Below are 23,174 nucleotides of genomic sequence, written 5' to 3'. Positions count from 1 at the left end.
TTGAGCACACTGACGATACTTAAACCCTGGACCTCGAACAGTACACTTAAAACACATTAATAACTACTTAATAACCAAGAGTCAGGTCTTTACAGGAAAATCTCAAACCGAGACCTTGCCGTATTGACTGAGCGATAGCGAAGTCAATACAGAAAGACCGAGGTTTGAGATTTTCCTGCAAAGACCGAACGTTCGAGGTTAATAATTTGTTTATTATACGGCTTTTTGCTTTACTTTTGTAGGTCCGTAATAGGCCCGTGGGCATTACGGGAGAATAATGTCCTAGAATTAGCCAATCAGAGCGCGTGTTACATCGGCTGCAAACACAAGCCATATAACAAGACAGAGTAGAGCACAAGATATCATTACGAATCAAATTCACAGACTAAGATAGATTGTAAAATCTTACTTTAAGTGAAGGAATGGATCAGCCTTCAAGACTTGCTGTAGAAGAGAGTTAAGAAACTCCTCTGGGTCTGATCAGGGTAAAGGAAACAAAAAACTCATTAAAATGTGAACTTCAGATTCTAACTTCAGCGAACAGAATCTGATTGGAGCTTAGAATATCTCAAAGGCTATCAGTTGCTTACACGCTGCGGAGATTATTTCACTAATTTCATGTTTCAAGCACAGTTCACTTCTCTTTCATACCTTCACAGCATCAAAAACAGAAAGGTTTGTCTGTGTACCCAACTCTACGCAGCTAGAGGCAACCAAAAGTCCACTCAAAAATGTCTCACTACATCCCTGTTACACCCAAGTTATACATACAGTACACGTGAGTATAAGTAATCGTATGAATGCGAGTGCAATTAAGGACTTACACTGATAGTGACATATGAACATTTTCTCAAAATAGCACGAGCTTTAAGTTGCGTGCAATTTGAAAGAACTTGAAATATCACGAGTAGTGTAAATCCTGAATTGCCCAAGCAAACACTGCAGTGTAAGTTATAAAAATTAGCGAAAAATTTGCCTGCTCTCAGCCAATCACAGTGAAGTAATCTTCTTGGCAATATAATAATGCAAGAAAACCACATGATCAGTCGTGTTGTGGCAATTCGTCGTGGTATGTCTCTCAAATCTCTCAAGTTGGGAAGAATAATTAATTAATATGTTGTATAGTATAGTATAACTGATATTTATTTTTTCTATGGTAAAGCACCTTTTTCCTCATTCACTAATCCTGCAGTTGAGCTGAGTTCGTCTAACAGCTTTCTCAACTGGAGGACACGGTCCGCACGTACGAAGCCACCCCTACAACAAAACGGGTAGTACGAAAATTACTTCAACATTATTTGAGCAAGACACTATAAAAATTCCGGCAATTTCAAGTAGTGAAAGTTCTTTCAAAACTAAAATGGAAAGACAAGTCAAAGAGACGCCTTCAACACGACATTGCGCTAAGCTTTTAGTCACTGCTGTTGGGATTGGAAAATCTCACTGTCAAGTAGAACTTGTTGTTTGTTGTGTAGTTGTGTGTATGCATCGTCATTAAAAATTTAATTAATAAACCTTCACTTCTCCCACCCTCTCTCCCTGCCTTCTATCAATCCCTGACTCTTTCTGTCCACAATTATTCATAATTCAATCTTTATTAACTTACTCTCTCAAAGGATTTACAATGCTCTCCCTCAATACTGTCTGTACTTTGTCATATTCTTCCAGATCGCCATCTTTTCTCTGACGATGCAGCAGAGTATCAAATACACTTGAGAATGCAAACATGCTGTACAGCGTGGCATCAAGGTAGCATGAGTTGTGGTGGCCCTGGAGACCTCGCATGTCGCCGCACTGTTTTTCCTGGAGGGTTTTTGGTGGCACCGTTATACCTTTGACCTCTGGAGAAGGCAAACTTCCAAAGGCTGAAAACAAGCAACCAAAAAAAACTGTCAAAATCACTGTTAATTTACTTTGAAGAGGTTTTACATCATAAACTAATTAAATCCAGCATACCTTACATGTATGTGCACAAAATTGCTGGTTGACTTTTTATTATTATTTTTTTTTTACATAAACGTAACTTAAATTACTGGTAACGTATTCAATAAAAAGCAAACCAGTTCAGCACAAAGGTAAATAATGCAAATAAGAATTATAACAACATTCTTGATGAAATGAAGTTTCTGTGATGACAACAGGAATGAAATTTAAGACCTGTAGACTAAAAAAAGAAACAAAACAAGTTCTCATTTGACAACCAAGTCATACATAAGGATGCCAAAATTCATGTTCTAGAAACTGATAAATAGGACTCAAATCAGGAAGAAATTTTCAAAGTCACATAAACATGGAGCGTTAATTTCCTTAAATAAAAAGATGTATAACCTTTTTCTGCATGAAAACTTGCGTCATTATTTGGTGTGTTGGGAGCAAAACGAGAATCTTGTCGGCAGTGCTCCAGTAAAGTGAAAAAACCTCGTCCTGCTGGGCAAGTGAAGTATCTCTCTCCGCCAAATGTGCCATCTGAGCAAGGAGACTGTTCGTCTTCCTTTAAAGTATGAAACAAATGGTTTTAGAACATAGCCCAAAGAAAATATGCGCGCTGATTGGTTTAAGGACGTTCGCGCGAAAACGTTGTAATCAATAGATTTTCTTCACTGCGGACAGATAATGAATTACCTGTTTCAATACTTGTTTCAGAAATGAAAACAAAGCTGGGGTCACGAACTTCGTCTCAAAGATAAAGCTTGTGGAATACTAGTCTAACTTTGAAAAATTGGTAATCGTAAGTCAGCATGGTCTCCAGAGTTTTTAGCTTAAAATATCAAAGATGAGTCAACGGAGACAAACTATCCTAGTAATATTTTGTGTAAGTGAATCCGTTATGTTGCCAACGTTTTCACAAAACTTAACCCTCCAAGAGGCATTTCAAACCGCCGCACAGATAAACAAAGAGTTAAAAAGAACGGAATTTGATGGTGCATTTTGCAAAAAAATTCAAACTTATGATCGATAGATTTTCTTCATTTTTTGCTCAACGTAGAAAATCGGTATAGAAAATGGTCCATCAAAAGAAAAATAGGGATCACCGAACGTCCTAGATCGTTAAATCCAAGCAAAGCTATAGCAATGGCCATCTGCCCTATCATCGTTCATTTTATTACTTGGCGCGTGCTCGATGCATGACATGGCGTATGAGTTTGCGTGCGCAGTAAGGATAATACGTATAATAGTAATTCGACCGAGCGGAGTACAATTCAGGGAGAAATAGCGCGAGTAATTTCAAAATCCGACGAGTGCGAAGCGCGGGGCCGATTTGAAATTACGAACACGATTACTCCCTAAATTGTACGACACGAGGTCCAATTACTAATTAATCGTATCCATAACAAATTTTGGAATTAAAAATTTCTTTTGAGAAATTCTTTTGAGCGAACACGTCTGTGGGAAACATTGCTAAGGAAGCCATTAAAGCGCGTGTAATTGACGTGCGAATCACGTGGGTATCCAATTACAGCTATCAAATTACAAAAAGTTCAAATTGGATACCTGTAACTGGACACCCACGTGATCTCACGCCGATTACGTGACAAATAGGCGCGCGGAGAACCAATCACGATCGAGAACTTTGCTATAGATACGAGTACAATTATTATAATAATGATAATAATAATAGACTTATCAAACGCTAAAATTATAAAATATTCTAAAGCGCTTTACAATGTGAACATTAAGATTACAGTAAAAATATAGGAAAAATGTGTCTCAAAATAATACAATTTAAAAAACATATTATGAGGCTATGGCATGCTATACGCTAATTTAAAAAAGTAAGTTTTTTTACTTTGATTTAAAAAGGATGCACAGAAACAAATTAGCGCCAACGTCCTTAACATCGTCTTTCTATTTAACAATTAGATTACGAGCTCGAGATTTCTATCGCGTGATAATTGACGAGGGCGAGTCAACTATCACGCATAGTTGACTATTTCTTAAACATTTAAGAAACAGAAAACACGGTACATGTTTTCTATTTCTTAAATGTTTAACTGCTGTTAATTAATACTCAACCTCAGTGATCTTAGTTTTAGCCCTCTGACTGGCTCACAAACTCCACTTTTACCTTATTATGTTATGCAACTTTTTTTTTGTTTCAGACAACAAGAAATGTTTGAGAAAAGATAGCTAAATGTTGTAAAATCATTGAATATAAAGGGTATTTGCCCGTCCAAAACAAACAATTGGAACCAAGGCTTGCAGAAACTGAAAGCAGCCAAAGTTTTACTACCAGTCTCGATCATTATTTAAGTTGTGTAATACACTGTGAGTCCTTCATTAACTAAGCATGCTATGGGGACAACGCTGGGAGAATATTGGTCGTTTCTGCATGGACCGCCAAGACTTCTTTAATTAGGGCTGATATTATCCCACACTTTATCAATATGTATTATACCCGTGTATTCTGACAGTCATAGCATTATAAATCCTCACAATATCTAGTTCCAATTATTTAAATTCTCACCAATTCCAGACCTGCTACCAGCTTATCCTTCAACTGTGGAAGAATGCCAATCCAGCGAATGACACCATATCGGGGAAGACCATCTGACATAGGAACCTCTACCATGGAACCCACTTCAAAACCATGAGGAATGTCGACTGCCATTTGAGTATCCTCAAAACCTGAATCACACAGTATTAATAGAAAGAACCAGTAGTTTGATCAGTGTAAAGTGCAAGTAAGTCAAAATAAAATGATGTGATCACCAAGATAAACTGACTTGATCTGTCACCAAGTAAAAACTAACCTAACAGTAAAGATAAGTTTATGGAAGACTAGCTATGAGAATTGCATGTTAGCATTGTAGGATGTGGGAGAGCTATTAAATGACCCTAGTCAACCTCCATTATTTTCAAAGCCATCGAAATTACTGATATTGCATGGTGAAGCAAAGTCTTATTGCTTTACTGTAAGCTGTATTCCTAGCTGAAAGTATGTTTAATCATCTTTAGTAGTTTCACAGTGATTTCCTTTGTTGCAACATGCTCCAAATAAAATATAATAGCCAAACGCTTGCATGTAAACAAAAAGAAAAGTGTGGTTGACTAGGGCCTTTTAATGCACTGATCTGTGAGCTGTACATTGACTGACAAAGTTGCTTCTGACTCAATGAAATGATCTGAATCTCAGTACCCTTCTATGCTTACTAGGAACTTTGACAGAACCTCCTTTAAAGTAAACATCTACAATGTTTCGTAGCTGTTTTGTAGCTGGTATTCTGGCTCCAACATCAACACTGATATGAACATTGTAAAAATTCAGGAACATTTCAAAATGTGCTGGAAACCCCAAATTACTGGTATACAGAATATGCAATCTGTAATTTCAATACAGAATGGGCATTCTGTAATTTTGATACAAAATGGGACCAATAAATTACATTGATAGATTATTGTTTTCAATTTGCACCCCCCCCCCAAAAAAAAATACAACAACAACAATTTAACAATTACATCCGATCTATAATCTTGAGTATTTCCTTTGTAAATACCCATACTAATCAGCCAGTTTTGTTGCATCCATCGCTTCTCAGATAAAGCTGGAATTGTCTTATAGCTGCCTAAAATTTAATTAATACATTGCACTTCAAATTTCAAACAATTTAATTTAAAATACCATTGTTCTGGTGGCAATTACAACCTGCATGAACACAAACCTGCTGGTCTACCAGCTGCTAAATCTTCTGAGTGCAATGCAGCAGTCTGTATTTCTCGCTGCTCTGAAGGTTCTTTGCACACGATTCCATCTTCCATTTTCTCATTTGTTTTCGGACAGCAATCGGAAACAACTTCAGCTGCTAATGGTGGCTTATTATTTTCACCCAAATCTTGCTGCATTACTTTGTCACTACATCTGCTTGGGAATGTCGTGGAAGTTGGGGAATTCTGCAAATTACTCTGCACAAACACCTTAGAATCACCTGTCAAAAAAGAAGTAAGAAAAGTCTATTAACTAAAGCCTCCTTTTTTCGAATCGTCTCTAAAACATGTAAGTGCTGTTTGGAAAAACAATATTCACTGCATGGTCTAGGACGGGTATGAAAAGGCTTTTGTATGTGTAACACCTTTATAGAAGGCTCAAAGATTTCTGTCAATATTAGGTGAAAATAATTACACCCTTTTGGACATAACTTCCTTCACCATAAATTATAGTGTGGTTTGCAGTCGATTGTCACAACATGTAAACCAAAGCAATTGAATGTATTCAAAATAGGAATGAACCAATGAAATGCAAAGCAAACAAGAAGATCTGTTAGATCTTATAACCGCACTTTTAAAATTTAACTGTTTTCTTAGTGCTACAGACGCAACGCAGTGCATATTCCTAAGCAATCTTTGATGATTCATTGATTACTGTAGACATCACAGCACTTGATCAACACAAACTCTATTATTGCACCATCAGTCGTAGCCGTTGTGACATCTCCAATGACGTAATAGTCTTAATCTGGAACTTTCTTCCAGATATGTATGGGCATGAAGATACGAACACTATTAACAACCACTTTCTTTCTTTAAATCACGATTAAATTTCATTGTTTTTTCCCTTGAGTAAAGGGTTAGCAAAGAAGTCACATGAGTCACATAATTCAAGAATTGCGTTATCCACGGCTATCTCTAGCACGGTGGTTATTTCCCTACCAACCACGTAATCCTTGCATGTTCTGACATGTTCTTTGCTTGGCTTGCAAATATTTAATTTTCCTTCTGATCACCGAACTCACTGCGATGAAACAGCCAAAGAGTTTACTTCATTTGCCTAAAACCACAAGAAATACTCGCAAAATTGCAAATAAATTAATGACCGTCACTTCTGCTGAAATAAACTTGCAAAGTAAACACGATCTTATTTGTCACATAGCGAAAGTGAAAGCTGCAACATCAGCGAATTCCATGGCTGACGTAATACCCTTTTTTAGCGTATTTATTATTTCCCTTCGAATCCAACGCTTCGATAAAACCAAAAGAAAATATATTTTATCCAAAGTAAAGAAAACAATATCTGTAACATTGTCCTTGTATAAATGTTTCAACAGCTTTTGGTGAGTAAACATCACAGGTTGCGTCATTCAAAATTTGGCCAAGTGGAAGTTTGAGTCTGGTCACCGACAAAACTAAAAAAAACAAGAAGATCTGTTAGATCTTATAACCACGCTTTTAAAATTTAACTGTTTGCTTAGCGCTACAGTCACAACTCAGTGCACATTTTAAAGCCGTCCTTGATGATTCTTTTCTTACCGTAGACATCACATCACTTGATCAATGCAACTTCTATTATTGCACCATCAGTCGTAGCCATTGTGAAATATCTGATGACGTAATGGTCTTAATCTGGAACTTTCTTCGGGATATGTACTGGCATGAATGATATGAACGATATGAACAATTCGATAACAACTCTATTAACAATTGCTTTCTTTCTTAAAAGTTATGATTAAATTTCATTGGCGTTTTCCATGAGTAAAGGGTAGTCACACGAGTCACATAATTGAGACTTCCGTTATCCACGGCTATCTTTAGTACGGTGGTTATTTCCCTACCAATGACGTAGTCCTTGCATGTTGTGACATGTTCTTTGCTTGGCTTCCAAATATTTAATGTTCCTTCTGATCACCGAACTCACTACGATGAAACAGCCAAAGAATTTACCTCATTCGCCTAAAACCACAAGAAATGCTCGCAAAATTGCAAATAAATTAATGACCGTTGCTTCTGCCAAAATAAACTTGCCAAGTAAGCACAATCTTATTTGTCATGTAGAGAAAGTGAAAGCTGCAATGTCAGCGAATTCCATGGCTGATGTATACCTTTTTTTAGCGTATTTATTATTTCCCTTCGAATCCAATGCTTCGATAAAACCGAAAGAAAATATATTGTACCCAAAGTAAAGAAAACAATATCTGTAACATTGTCCTTGTATTAATGTTTCAACAGCTTTTGGCGAGTAAACATCACAGGTTGCGTCATTCAAAATTTGACCGAGTGGAAGTTTGGGTCTGGTCACCAACAAAACTAAAAAAAAAAATAACAAAAAAAATAAACCACGGGTAAACCATGAGCTGCGCTCGGCCCATGGCCATGCGGTTAATAAAGATACCAGATAACTGATGCACACAGCAATGAAAACATGCCTGGCCAAGTTGAAATATCACTTTGTTTAAAATTGGTGGAGTAGGCAGTAAAAAAACTTTTACTTCAATTGCAGAGCTTTAATGAAGCAAATCCAGTTAAGTCTAATCAATTTCAGAACACCAAATGTAGTATGTAGAGCAAATAAGAAAAGGGTGCTTTAACAACATACCACTTCTATGAACTTCATGTTTTTGGACCGTCTTGTCATAGTCTTCCTTTTCAATGTGGACGAAGTCATGGTATGATCCCTGCCTTGCAGCATCTTGACTTCCCAAATCCGCATTGGATAAGCCAGGCTGCTTTGTGATTGGTCTATCATCTCTGAAATTGCTATTGGACATGAAATGATCATCTTTAAAGTCTATTTGGCTTGTCCTGTCTTGATCTTGCATGTCCACATCTCCATCATTATCTTTCTTCCCAGATGTTTTTGCATTCTTCATCTCATTAAAGATCTGATGTTGTTGCTCAATGAATGCAGTAGGATCTGTTTGGCTGGATTCCCCAGCAGCCCTAATTACATCAGCTGAGTTGACTGAGTTTGTTCTGCGAACTTTTCTTACTGATTCCCCACCTAGAGAAGATATTAATAATTTATGGCACATGTTCAATACGAGAAGCTAAATGAGATTAGAACTGGACCTGGGAGTTTAACCAATGAAAACCCCAGTGGTTAAAGTTTAACCACCTTCTGCATGAAAGGCACAGTGCAACACAGGGAATGTACATGTCTACACAAAGTCTTAATGGACCCAAAAGGAATTCATTTCACATTTTAAAATGAAAACAAAAATAGAAGAGACTAAAACCGAGCTCTAAAGTTGAACTGTTCCTTTGCTTCGGGCACACTTAAATAATACAATTTCAACCAGAACACAAAAAACAACTGGGCTTGCCCACAACCTAGTAAAAAAATCATTTCACCATGAAATCATCAAAAGCCAACATTTTAAAGCAGTCACAGGAGTTAAGCTTGGCCTGGACAAATCTTTGTTTACATGTACTTAAACTTTAAAATCTGATTGGCAGATGACTGGTCTGTGCCCCTCCGAGTGAGAATAAAAAAGTTACTTGCCTGGTAAGAAATACTATTAACATGTACATGTACTTGTCCTCAGACAGACAGCACTTTTTTCAAGCCCTACTCTGATTTCATATGTCTTACCCAGCTACATCTATCACAATTAATGTACTGTCTGTACTAAGTTCTGCAGTGACATCATTTTTTCATGTCAAGGCACATATTTTTCAAGCCTTTTTTTTTCTGACAATTCTCCAAATTTTACACTTATCAAACTTACATCATACAAAAAAACTAACAAAATTAGAGGGGCAGTTAAACTACATCAAAGTAAAGCTAGTTATTGTGCCACACATCGACAGTCAGACATTACTAAATAAAAAGTCAAGACTTGCCCGATGATCTATAATCATAACTCATTGATTTCGCCAAGGATTCATCTTTTCGAATTTGTTCCTGAATAGCATCCTGTTTGTCCAGTGCTCTCTCTCCTGTACATGTAGTCTCTTTAGGGTTCTCATCAAAGTCTTCCTCCCGTATAACATTTTCAATAGCAACAAACTTCGCAAAATCTCTCTTACAAACAAAGACCGTTCGTCCATTCCGTTTGCCAGTTCCACTCCCAACTCTCTCATCCTAAATGAAAATGAAAATGTACAGTCAATACTCCTTTCTTTTCTTTCTTTGCTTAATACCAGATGATATCAGTGCAGCTCTTCAAAACATATTATATTTACGCTATAGAGCACTTTTTCTGTGTTTACATAGCCTCATCTAAACACGAGGAGGGTTGGGAGAATTCAAGACAATTATGCAAACCCGAGGCATAGTCGAGGGTTGCATAACTTTCAAGAATTCTCCCAACGCTCCTCATGTTTAGATGAGGTTATGTAAACATGGAAAAAGTGCTCTAATGCTTTAATTTATAAAATAATTCTCAAAAATTAGTGTGAATCTAAAATGTCACAACCGTGTTTACATATTTTCATCTAAACACACCTATTGACCAATGAGAGTGCACGTAGTACAGTAGCTCAGTTATTTTATAATTATCCATGGGCATTTGATCACGGCCATGCAACTCAGCTACGGTTACTTATCTACTAGTCATCCACAACAACATTCTCATTACGACATGCCTCCATCTTCAACCACATGCACAGTTTGAATACAGATTTTTTTTTTAAAAAAAATGGCGTAATTTGTAAATTAGAATCAAACTATTTTTTTACATTACACACTTGTTTACAGTCAAATCATCACAGGTACATCAGTAACATTAACTGTACTTAATATAATTATTGTTTTAGGTGTCTATGACAGATTTTTTTTAATGCCCTTCAATCAAATCTCCATTTAGATCCCAATACACAAACATAAGTTTCTCTTTCAACGTATGATTGATTTTGTCCTACCACAAGCCAATTTTTAACCTGGCAGTGTAAAAGTACTCTATAACAGCCACTTTTTTTGGTCCTGGCAGAAAGTCCATGTATACATTCACTCTTATTTTAACCTCCCTACAACAGCCACCTCTCCACAAAGGCAACGGCCTCTAAGTCGTGCCCCAACTGCACAAATAACCTCTTGACAATGGTCAGTTAATCAATTACTGACAAACGGTCAATACAAAACCACATTTTTTTTATTGGAAAATGGTATCCAAACTTGATCCATAATACGCATGGTTGCTCTGTTTCTTTTTAGCTTTTGCTCTATTGATATATTTTGATTGTCTTACGTATTAAAGGGCTAAAATCAAGCATTTTCAAAATATATATGTGTTGCTTCCCCTGAAAAGAACAGGCATCATATTACACCCCTACATCCCCATAATGGCCATCTCTCTACAACAACCACTTTCCCCTGTCCCCAATTGGCCATTGTAGAGAGGTTCAACTGTATGCCTGATCAAACCTCAATTTCAAACTGAACATGGACTTAACTCAATCTTTTTCCACAAAATTATTGATTTTTCTTTACCACATTTCCACCCAAGCCTTTGCAAAGTAAAAATGTTTATAACAAGGAAGCGCAGTCTTAACAGAAACTATTGCCAGTGTCAGCTACACAATTGCACTGAATTAAAAAAAGGTTGACTCCTGGCTATATGGGGAAGCTCTGCCTGAAAGTGATACCTTTTTCAGCCTTCAGATAAATCGGTAAAAAGTCATTAAACGATCTGGTGATCTTGATCCTACACTGACTTCTATTTTAAAGGAATAGAAATCAACTCTTTTACCTGTTCTAACTAAAATCGTTAACATGTCATTCTGATCAGCATCTATGCCTGCTGCACTGAAGGAAGCGATGATCAAACTGAAGCTGAAGAAGGACAACCTGGACTCCGAGAATTACCCAAATTTCAGACCTATCTCAAATCTGAAGGTCATATCAATGATAATCGCAAAGGCAGAATCTTGTCAACTGGGTGATTACCTACACGATGATGATCTAGAGGAATCTATTCAGTCAGTGTGCAAACGCTTTCAAAGCATGGAGACTGTTCTCTTGAAGGTGCAAAATGACATTCTTGGGTAAATGGATGATTGGAAATGTGTTGTTCTGCTGCTGCTGGACATGTCTGTGGTGTTTGATACCGTGGACGACTGTGGATCATGAGCTGATACTGGAAAGACAAATGCTATGGTGTGAAAGGAAATGTGCTAAAATAGTTTTGTTCCTATCTCCAAGACCGAAAGCAGTTTGTGATGATTGATGGAATCAAGTCCAAAGTGAAAGAACATCGCTATGAATTTTCCAGGGATCAGTACTAGGGCCGATCCATCAGGGACATCATTAGATGGCATAGACTAAATTACCATCTTTATCCCCATGATACTCAGGTCTATCTCTCTTTTAAGCCCACCCCTACCAAACAATCTTGGTCTATAGCTTATATACAAGTGTGTGTTTCCGAGATTGACTTGTGGATGTTGTGCAATAAGCCAAAGCTGAACAGACGAAAGACAGAGTTATTGATTTTAAGTACATGGCATCTTCAACCTCCACCAATAGAATGTGTCGATGTGTCTGGTGAACAGATCAACCCATCCCCCTCTGCAAGGAACACTGGAGATATCTTAAATGAGTATATGTCACTAGCTAAGAGTGTTACCAGTACCTGCAAGGCCTGCTTTTTCCACCTCACGATTATTAGCAAGATAAGAGACTATTTATCTCCAGCAGACACTGAAAAGTTAGTCCACACATTCATTAAATCTAAGCTAGATAATGCTAACTCGCTCTTGCATGGACTACCCAAATTTCTGATAGATTACCTACAAAATGTCCAGAATGCTGCGGCCCGTGTTATTACTCATACTAGGAAGTATGATCACAACAAGCCTGTTTTAAAGCAGCTACACTGTCTTCCAGTTAGCCAGCATATTGGTTACAAGATATTACTTCTGACTTATAAAGCACTCAACAGCCAGGCCCCTTGCTACATTACTGAACTGCTAGGGCCCTTTGTACCAACCAGGAGTTTGAGGTCTTCCTCTAAAAACTTACTGAATGTACCTGTCAAGCTAGTAAGGTATGGCCATAGGTGTTTCTCTTTTGTAGCACCCAGTCTATGGAACTCTCTTCCTGATGATATCAGGCAGAGTAGCTTGCTACTGGAATTCAAAACCCATGTGAAAACACACCTTTTTATTAATGTTTTAATTTAGATTAGCATGTGACATAGTTCTCAGTTGAATTTTTATTGTTATTATTAGTAAGAGTAATTGAGAAATATTTAAATTTGTAACATTTTAGCTTCCACTATACATGTAACTGTAAAATTTGTAATTGTAAACTTTGAACTGTGATTATTGTAAAGCACTATTGAGCTAAAGGGAAATAGCACTATATAAATCAAGTATTATTATTATTATTATTATTATTATTATTATTATTATTATTATTATTATTAAAGATTCGCACAGCTATTGATGATATTGAAGCTGGTTTCGTCATTGGCTCCGGGCAACAACAAGTTGCCTAGGGAAGCCAAGAAACATCCCTTGTTTGCTTTTTCTCTTCTTTCTACATCTCCAGCACCTTTCTAAGAATTCTTGCCGACCCCAACAATGCACATCTCTGGATCAGTCCAACAGGAATGCCCACCTCAATGGCTCTCAGATTGTCCTTCAATCTCAGTGGTATTGATCCCAATGCTCCCTTATTATTATTATTATTATTATTATTATTATTATTATTATTATTAAGGTAAATAAAAGGGTAGGGATTTCACAAGTTGATGTATATGAAAGGGTAGGATAATCCGCCATTTAGATCCAACATGAACATGAACTGAATATACAATACTTGTTTTTCTGGTTAACATGATGTTCTCCAGTAAGCTGTTTATTAACTTCATTCCAAGGGTTTAGAAAAGGATGCAATGTTTTTAAGAAGGTACATATATGTGAAAGGGGTACCTTTTTTTAAGTTCAAGTTATTCCGTGTTATGTAAAATGAGGTATGGCATCATTTCGTCGCTATGGTAACTCAGATCCTGGTGAAATGTACCCCATTTTAAATGTTCATCTTTCTCTAGCACACGAGTAACGTTTGATTTTCTGTTGGATTGATTATGGTGGTGCTCTAGTAGCCCAAAGTTGAATGGTATCATTGCTCAAAAATGCGATTGAGCCACCTTAATAGGGGTTGACTGTATGTGGAAATAAGTCTTGTTAATATAATGGAATAACTTACCTAACTGGAATAAAGACATACACATAAGCTAACAGCTAAAAAACAAAGCAGGCAAAATGCTAAAAAAAGTCACTTCCGGAGTTGGAACTGTTACATCTTTTGCATGGGGCAAATCTCTGAGTAGCTCGGTTATGACATCCAAACAAGAACCAGGATTGTTATTAGAAGCTGGGACCCGGGTACCAGCACCCATCTACTTTGAAAGGAATACCCGGCTTCTTTAAGTATGTCAAGTACAAAATTAAAAAAAAAAATACATATGTCAGCCTCTAATAACTAGTGAGACAATCTCAGATAGTGCAGAGCGCAATTGATAGCTCTGATACAGTAAGTCCCGTAAGTACTCACCCCTGCTCGGTTCACTTCCGGTTTGTGTCTACCTTGGTAGTCTGCTACGGCTTTTCCCCTTTGCAGTGTGTATGTTTCAAGGTTGTATTTTCATTCAAGGTCCAAACATTACGCACAAATTAATTACTACTGGTGCTTTAAGTTGATTTTCGTTCATTTTAAATTCAACAATACGCTGAAGCAGCAAACGTGACAATTTAGCTCTTCACGCCAACTTTGTAACTTGATACTTTTGTTTTCCTCGCAAAGCCATGTAATATGAAACCCCTGTTTTCTCCAAAACATACGGAAGATGTCCTTGTTTTTTGGAGATAAATGAAAGAAAGTTAAATATCTGATGTAGTGATGAAGAAACGGAACAGAGACGATGTTTTACTAAAAATGCAAATTTTTACCGATGAACAAGAACTAATTTAATTATCAGATAGTCACGAAATACCACTTTCTTTTTCTGTTGCCACCTTTGTTGTTAACAATAAAACAATTCAAAATTAACACACAACGATATTGATGGCTGAGAAGCTTTTCGACGAAAAGTATTGAAGATAAACAGCGCTACTTGGCCGATATGAATGAGTCTCCTCAAAGACTGATTAAATTAATTTGAACTTTCATTAGGTGCCACGGCTCTGCAGCAATATTTGAGCATTTTCCTGGTTTCTTTTGTTACAAATTTACAATTTGCGGAGTATTAAAGCCACTAACTTGAGAACTTTTTGGTCTCTCTTACAGACACAATTAAGGCAAGAAATAAACAAGTCGCTAAGGAGAAGCAATATATCTGAACCCTGACAAGCACACTATTGTAGATTGAAAACAGCAGATGATATTTGTTGAACCGACCTGTTTGTAATTCTAAAAGCTACGCAGCCACAGTAACGTTTCACTTTTGCAATAAAAAGGGACAATTGGCGCTACCTGAAAAATTACTGCCGTCCTTGGTCACATGACACGATATATAAAATACTGCGTGTAAAGATAGTGTATAACACTAACAATGCTAGAACGCATGCGTCTTACATGTTGAGCTCTACCATAAGGAAAACCACTCAACATTTGTGCGTGATTCCGTATGCAATGTATCCTTCACCTAATATAGAAGCCACGAACCCTAACTAATCTACGCATGCGTTTAGGGCAAATTAGTTTTGTTCTAAGGAGAATGGTACCACAAGGAGAGCAAGGGGTTACCTGAAACAAATATATAGCTTTGCGATGTTCAAAGTTAAGCGACGGCGATGGAATGTGTTTTACGTAGAGTACACATGTACCTTTCCCACCCTACTCCCACTACTTCCTTGCCTCTAGACTAATTAATTAATTGAAATTAATTAATTAAACAAACATTAAAGTTTACACCTTAGCGCCATAGGGCCATAGTGCCATAGCGCCATAGCGCCATAGCGCCTTAGTTCCTTAGCGGCAGGCAACCCCCATAACCATCCCAATAGTGCACTCTGCACTAAAAATTAACTATTCTTTGTGAGTGGAATATTACCTTTAAAAACCCTTTTTTGTCAATTACCTCTCATCGATTTCTTTTGTGAGAAAAGTGTTTTTTTGACGGTAGCACTTTGCATTCATCAGGCCTTTCTCCTGTGAAGTGCTTTTGCTGTTACATAACTCTTACACCTGACATGCCACATGTTTGTAAGCACATGCGTTCTCACAGTCCTGTGCATTAAAACCATCAAATTCATCAGGGCGAGCAAACGCAGATCTCAAGGCGTTCTGGATAATTTTTTTTTCAGTTGTGTCCAAAAGATCGAAAGGTTAGTTTTAGTAACTTTAATTAATGCATTTCAAGTTTTGCATGCCAATATAAGAGTAACAGTAACTCACATGAGCACTATTTTGCATTTGCATTTATTATCTCATTACAGCACATTGAACCTGAAAGTAAAATTTACGCATAATGCAATTGCTTTATTCGAATAGCCTATAAAAAGCTAAATGTTTTGCACCACAGGCTTAAAAATCATTTCTCTGTCTGCTGAATAGGAAAACATAAATTCAGGACTTACGGGCTTTGCTAAAACTAAAAGCGCCAGAGAATAAAACCAAAACGGAATGCATGATGCATTACTTTTAGCGAGCGATCCCGTAATATCTAACACTGTTTACTTCTGGTAGAATTGTGTAAATGAGGACTAATGACAAAACACTAATTTCCCTCCCAGAATCAAGGAAAATGCATTCCTGGGAGTTCAATTTTTCAAAATCTTCTGGGAGGCATGCCCCTGGACCCTCCTATAGCTAGGTGCTTGGGCCTTTCACCCTCAACTAATTTGAGTACCTACCTACTTTATACCAGATGCCCTTCTACTTAAAAAACTAACGAAAATCCTGAAGAACTGTAACAAGGTTCGTATGCTTTGAAGCTTTTAAAATTCCATGACTTTCTATGACCTTTTCCATGACCTTTCCGAGTTTTCCATGACCACAGTTAAGCGGCTGTTTTCACAGTAGTATCAAAACAATCATTTATTTCACATATTTTCCAGCATTATAATGCAAAAAATGCATCCTTGTGTCTATTTCCACTGAAATTAAAGTCTGTTTCTGACTTGTCAGTAATTTTTTCAAATTTTTTATCTTTTTGCCTTTATATTTTTCAAAAGCATATTGCTTTTCCATGAACCTCCATGACCTTCACTTAAATTCCATGACTTTCCAGGTTTTCCATGACCTGTACGAACCCTGTGTAAGTTGTTTTAGAAAAGTTTAATGCGGGATGCAACATGTAAAAAAGCAAAAATACAATTTGGTACAATTCTGAACTTCTGTTTGGATTACCTACCATTTCCAGTCCTACAACTGTATGCACATTTCCACTTGAACCTTCCTCTTGACCAATATAACGTACAGTTCCTCTGGCTGGGTGATCCTCAATGAATGTCACAACTCTTTGATCAATTTCAAGTACCTGGTTAATTCTTCCCTGAGGCAACTTTCGTTCATTTTTTCCTTTAAGAAAAGATGGCATAACTGTATCTATTAGTCGTGATCTGAAGTTAGCTTGAGCATTTTCATCTCTTTTTGGAGATTCAGAGTCAGGATCCTCTCTAGGTGTTAATTTATCAAGTCCAACAAAGACACCAGAATCTGGTGGGCAGGTAAAGTAACGCTTGTTCCGGAATGTTCCATCAGATGTTCCTTGCCCTGGATGCTTCTAAAAGATTAAAACAAAACAGAGTACTATTAATTAATACTATAGAATTCCAAAAGGAAAAAGATTTGTTTTTCTTGGATCAGAAACTCAAAAAATGATCAATGTTGTGAGCATGAAATTGTTCAGCGTGTGGTTTCACTATTTTCCAGTTAAATTTTAACAAACCATAAGTGTACCCAATTTTTCTGAGATTGTGGAAATTACGTGTCCAAGAGAGGATTATACAAGGAATACGTCAGAAGAAAAGTCAACAATGTGCCAGGGATTAATTTGTGCCAAAATTTTGCCTTTATGCATACTCCCTCCTTCTCCTCCAAAGAGAATCCACTCAAAAACCAGTAACTGGGCAGTGGTCAACTTCTAAAAAAACATGCAACCTTGATGAGCTCTAAACCTGAGCCCATGATATGGTCACGTGATACTGGTCAGCGAATACCTTGTTTTGACAGCTGTCAATTAACCATAACAAGGAGATGTGCCTATGGTAATGGTAATACTCTCTTATTTTTCGAGGTATGGGACCAAACTCCAATTTGATCAGGAATTCGAGGGCCACGGGTTTGTCAGTCGTAAGACTGTTGTGTGTTACCCTCATTAAACAAAGCTAATTTATTTTATTTATTTATTTTTATTTATTTATGGGGCTTGGCGTACATATGTAGGGCTGTCAATAAGTTCTGAAGTAGAGGTCCCAAATTTGAAAGTAAGCGGTACGCTACTTTTGAGTGCAGAAGGCACTAGGCTCCTAAGGGGTCTCAGGGCATGCGTCAGAGGAAATTTTGATGCTTTTTTCAGCATTTTCCACTTGCATGCCTTTGGCACACAGGAACTCTGCTAATATCCAGTCCAAGATGATGAATACAACTACCATGATTCCCTGCAGGCATATCTCATAGGGAATTGGCCATTCCTGCGGGAAAATGCTTCCCTTAAACAGCAACTGAAACACATTAATTTAAGCCTATCTTGGTGATCAGTACACTATCTTCTACTTTTCGCAGACGTACTCATTAACATCTACTTATAATTTACATTCAAATGTTCCACCTCCTGTTACATTTGCACTTAAGAACTTGAAGGAAGATACAAAATTTAAAATCAATATTCTAAGTCTAAAAATCATGCCATCTGACAGGGTGCAGAAAAAAATAACAAATTACATGGAAATTTGGGGAGGAGAAAATGCGAAAAAATGTGTCGGTTATGTGGAAAACACACTGGATTATGCGGAAATTTCAACAGTAATCAAAACTGACAATAAAGTCCGAACAACAGTGAAACGAAAAACACTTCAAAGTCTTACCCACAGTGCTTTTTAATAGAATGCACATCATTTTTGCCAACTTTGACATATGCTTGATCTTTTTATGGTATTTGTTGATAGGTATTTCTTCATTTATGTTATAATGTGCATTAGCACGTGCCTCTAGGGACCTGTTCCCGCGCTGCTTTAGTTTATTTAGTACTCTGTTATAGCTTGAAGTTCAGTTGTAATCATGTCGAGTACGAGTAAAGTGTATTTCGTTTTACTCCGTTTGTGTCTTTCATAACATTACAATTTACACAGTTTTTCCACAGCATTTTAGTTCATTTTGAGTGCAGAATCCAATGTGTCCATAGCTGAGTAACCAGGCATTTTCCATGGAACTAGTTTCCAGGCTCTTTGCCTTAATTAGGTTGGAACGCTTGGAGGTTAAAAAATGGCATCTTTTCATTGCTATTTTAGGAGAAAAACTACTTCAAAATAATCAATCTCTTCAAAATTTTGCTTGAGGGGTTGTAAGGCAGCTCCTTCATCGCTAATATAGAACAAATATACAGAAAAAAGCTCTCATTATGAGGATGCGGATGTTAGCAAATTATGCGGATCTGCACCATGGCATCCCGTCAGATGCCCTGAAAATCATACTATGACTTTCCTGCTGTCCAGACCTTTTGTTAATGTTTGAAAAAAAAAAAAAAAAAAACAGAAACATCAAGACCTGCAAAATTCAATCAAGGCAAATGCTGCAGATGGACCTTCCTGTCTGCACTACAGCTGGTTGTGAATCACACTAAACTGGTTGTGAGCAACACTGTTTGCTTGGCTACTTTTCGCAGGGCTGCAATCATGCTTGTACTTAAACAAACAAGACTCCTCTGCTATGGAATAAATAATTTGTAAGAACCAATCAAAATGCAATGCATAATTTGTATGAGTACTTGTATGAATGCGAGTGCAATCAGGGATTTACACTACGAGTAATATTTGAAAATTCTCTCAAATTAAGTGCAATTTGAAAGAAATTTCAAATATAATGAGTTGTGTAAATTTTAATTGTTTGAGTTTTCATTCAATTACTCATTTATTATATGACTCAGAACAAATTGCACTGCAGTGCAAATTAATAATTAACGATAAATTGGCTTTTAGTATATACCACACAAGTGAATAGTGCTTTTTGCACGCTCTGATTGGTTAACTCGGAGGTGATTAGCAAATACTATTCACCTCCGAGCAGCCAGCGTGACAGATTTTAAAATTTCCGACCGCTTGTCACACATAAAATAACATTTTGGTCCGCTACTTATTCAGCTTTTGTGGTATATACTAAAACAATTATTCACCTCAGTGTCGGTGAAAGTGATGGATTATTCCACTATTAACCTCTACTTCGGTGAATAATTGTTAAATATTAATGTGACTTGATACCTACGATCAGTTCAACTCCAAACATAGTACCAGGACAAGACGGTAATTCACCCTTGTACCATACGACACCGGGTAAATCCTTTGCAATTCCTTTCACAGAAACAAACACCTGATTTCCTGGTGAAAGTCGTCGCCCAAAATCCAGACGTTTTCGGTCGATAAACGTTTGATATCTCGATTCAGCGGAAGATATCGCCAAAAGCAAGTTCGCTTCTTCGTTCGAAAGCCGAGTTAAATCTGCCGTACGACATTCAAGACGCAATGACTTCCGATCGATTCCAACAAGGGCTATTCTATTTACATCTAAAGGTTGCTCAGCTTCAGGAATAGCTTCTAACAACTCTCCTCGTAGGACTTGCGTTGGTGTAGCCTTCGTGGAAAGACCAAGCGCCAAGATACTTCTCTCGTATGTGTTACCCACGCGATCAACAAGAAGAATATATTTTTTCTTGGGTTCTTCCATACCGTAATGCAGACAAAGTACCAACTATTTCACGTTCTCTGCAGCAGAACAACCCGTTGTAAACACACACATTTATCGCCACACTTCCATTTTTAAGGGAATTTCCCTCAGGCCTCGCTTTCATGAGTATTCCGAGAAATTTCACCTATTCAATAACGTAAGTAGCTATTTTTAAATATATTCTTACGTCATGATATCTCGCACGTTTCAGCTGATTCGAATAAAGCAGGTATTAGCTATTTTTAGCTCACAGCTTTGAAAACTTCTTAAAACAAGAACAGCAACAACAAATCAGCATCCATCATACAATCCAGCAAAGAGGACATTTGTTTTCTACTACATGGTCCTACATCGCCAACATTTTCGCTTTCAGTTCAGGCGCATGATTTTTTGCTGTTTCATTTTCTAAACTTTTGTCCCCAAGTTTTGACCCATGTCCCAAACTTGGCTAAATATAAATAACCCGTGAAAGTTTAAGACGAAAGAGAGACCGTCATGATCACATCGTGACCCCCCTGCCTCCCCGTCGCCCCTCTAAACTCGATTGAAAATCAACCTCGTTCTCATATAGCCTTTTCCCGCCCGCGCCCCCAAGTAAGAGAAAAGGCCATGGGACGAGGTTGCCTGATTACGATGACAAATCGCAACAACCTCCCGCTTTCGATGCATCTATATTAAGAGTCTCAACTAAGAAAAATATACAACAGCATATCCGCGTCCGCCATCTTGGATCGGCCCCAGATTAACAACAGTAGAACTTGTCAGTTGTAATACTCTCGTCATCTTTAGGGATTTTCACGCTACAGAATTCTCCTAAGCACCTAAAATATGTCAGAAACACCCCCCCCCCCCCCCCCAATTTCCTTCCAAATAGAAACACCCGCCTCTGGCCTTGCAACACGAAATTCTCACATTTGGTACGTCACGCACGTTAGGAAGGATTGCGTGACCGGCGTAGGAGGCTCATCCTCGGGCGTAGCCTCGGCCCGATCCTCGGAAGGAAAAACAAGGCTTTTAACAGAACAAATAAGCGCGACGCATATAAGAGATATAACTAGTGGTTCCATAGTAGAAGTGAAGTGCTGCCCCATGTAGAAAGATGGTGGGGTGAGACGTGGAGAGATCCCAAGGTGTTGGAGATCGTTAGAAAAATACAGTAAACTAATGTCGTAGAAATAAGCAAGGTTGAAATTGAATTCTATTGTATTTTTATGTAAGCCTTGTTTTCTTTCTTAAGGCGTGAGTTTTTACAGCTTCGCACTCGCTTATTTTTCAAGGGATTAGTATTTAACAGACCCAAACGGACAAGGGTAATGTTTGACTCGAACGATTTATTTTTACTGGTACAGTTGATTCTTTTGACTCTTTGTACATTTGTATTACAGTTGAAACCCGCCTTACGACCACCTCGTTAATACGACCACCTCGTTATTACGGCCACTTTATTCTGGCCCGAAAAAGACACAATCCGTCATTTTCTTATTTAAAGAACCCCTTTGATACGACCAACCCGTTAATGCGACCAATTTTCCAAGGCCCGAAGGTGGTCGTATTAACGGGGTTCCACTGTACTTGCAATAAATTCTGATGAAAAAATAGTCAATAATATAATTATAATTTTTCTGATAAACTGCTATCAAAACGTGAAAGACATTTTAGTTAGAGTAACAAACTGTATATTGACAATAAATAACACTGCAGATGTCTACTACTTGCAACAAATGCTAATGAAATAATTTTCAATAATAATAAATTATTGTTCTTTATAAACTGCTATCAAAACGTGATGGATATTTTGTTTTTACGAAAACGGTAAGTTACTCAGTAGCTTGTCATGTCAGGTGTAAATTTAAGTATTATTATTCCGTTTGTTTGCCTCGGTAGGTAATTTGCTTGTTTTGTTCGTCTCCTTGGGCAAATTAGAATTCAGTTTGTTCCCCTTGCAGGACAATTCACTTGTTTTATTCGCCTCGTTGGACAAATTATAAAACAGTCTGTATGCGCGGTGAGATTCATGAAAGAACGTTGTCTTCCCTTCGATTCATCACTAAAACGTTCGCTACCCTCAGGAACACTTTCCCAAATACTTAAATTTACACCTGACATGACAAGCTACTTAGTAACTTACCGTTTTAGTAAAAAGCTTCCCTTCGCATCAAGAGATGACAAATGTTCAAGATACGAACGATCAAAGACACGCAGTGGGGCTTGGAAACTGCTAACAAATACAACACAGAAATAGGAGGCTGCCCTATGCGGGAAGCAAAAAGAATTTTACAGAATGCCTGTATCGTGGCCGCCCGGTTCTCTGTACTAGCTGTAGCACTTTGAAATTCAGATATGGGATTCTGTCTAACGATAATTCGTTAGACAGAATCCCATATCTGAATTTCAAAGTGCTACAGCTGGTACAGAGAACCGGGCGGCCACGATACAGGCATTCTGTAAAATTCTTTTTGCTTCCCGCACAGGGCAGCCTCCTATTTCTGTGTTGTATTTGTTAGCAGTTTCGAAGCCCCACTACGTATCTTTGATCGTGGTAAAATGGTAAAATGGTGGATGTTTAAGGCTATGTCAATTCCAAGCCCGCCCATCCCCACGGGCATTTGTGGAGCATTTAACAGCTTTGCCTTATCTC

The 23,174-nt window shown here is 37.6% G+C and overlaps 1 protein-coding gene across 3 annotated transcripts in view; it reads right to left on the bottom strand.

Annotated features, from left to right (window-relative positions):
- LOC145466639 (ubiquitin carboxyl-terminal hydrolase CYLD-like) overlaps positions 1-23,174 on the bottom strand; it is a 70,630-nt gene that overhangs the window by 5,508 nt on the left and 41,948 nt on the right. The window contains exons 1-10 of one of the 3 annotated variants that reach the window (XM_081450352.1): positions 20,078-20,631; positions 17,010-17,381; positions 9,553-9,793; positions 8,306-8,710; positions 5,661-5,924; positions 4,466-4,626; positions 2,329-2,491; positions 1,607-1,865; positions 1,166-1,257; positions 410-476 (exon numbers count right to left, since the gene is read on the bottom strand). In XM_081450352.1, the coding sequence (XP_081306478.1) occupies positions 410-476; positions 1,166-1,257; positions 1,607-1,865; positions 2,329-2,491; positions 4,466-4,626; positions 5,661-5,924; positions 8,306-8,710; positions 9,553-9,793; positions 17,010-17,381; positions 20,078-20,536 (2,483 nt within the window). In that variant the 5' untranslated portion in view covers positions 20,537-20,631. Of the gene's footprint in view, positions 1-409; positions 477-1,165; positions 1,258-1,606; positions 1,866-2,328; positions 2,492-4,465; positions 4,627-5,660; positions 5,925-8,305; positions 8,711-9,552; positions 9,794-17,009; positions 17,382-20,077; positions 20,632-23,174 lie in introns of those variants that run through there. The other 2 variants (XM_081450354.1, XM_081450353.1) reach the window with 2 other exon arrangements.

Source organism: Orbicella franksi, chromosome 13 (genome assembly GCF_964199315.1).
Source record: "Orbicella franksi chromosome 13, jaOrbFran1.1, whole genome shotgun sequence".
Classification (NCBI taxonomy): Eukaryota; Metazoa; Cnidaria; class Anthozoa; order Scleractinia; family Merulinidae; genus Orbicella; species Orbicella franksi.
The sequence above is the reverse complement of the archived record's forward strand: the minus strand, read 5'-3'. Positions and strand labels throughout refer to the sequence as shown.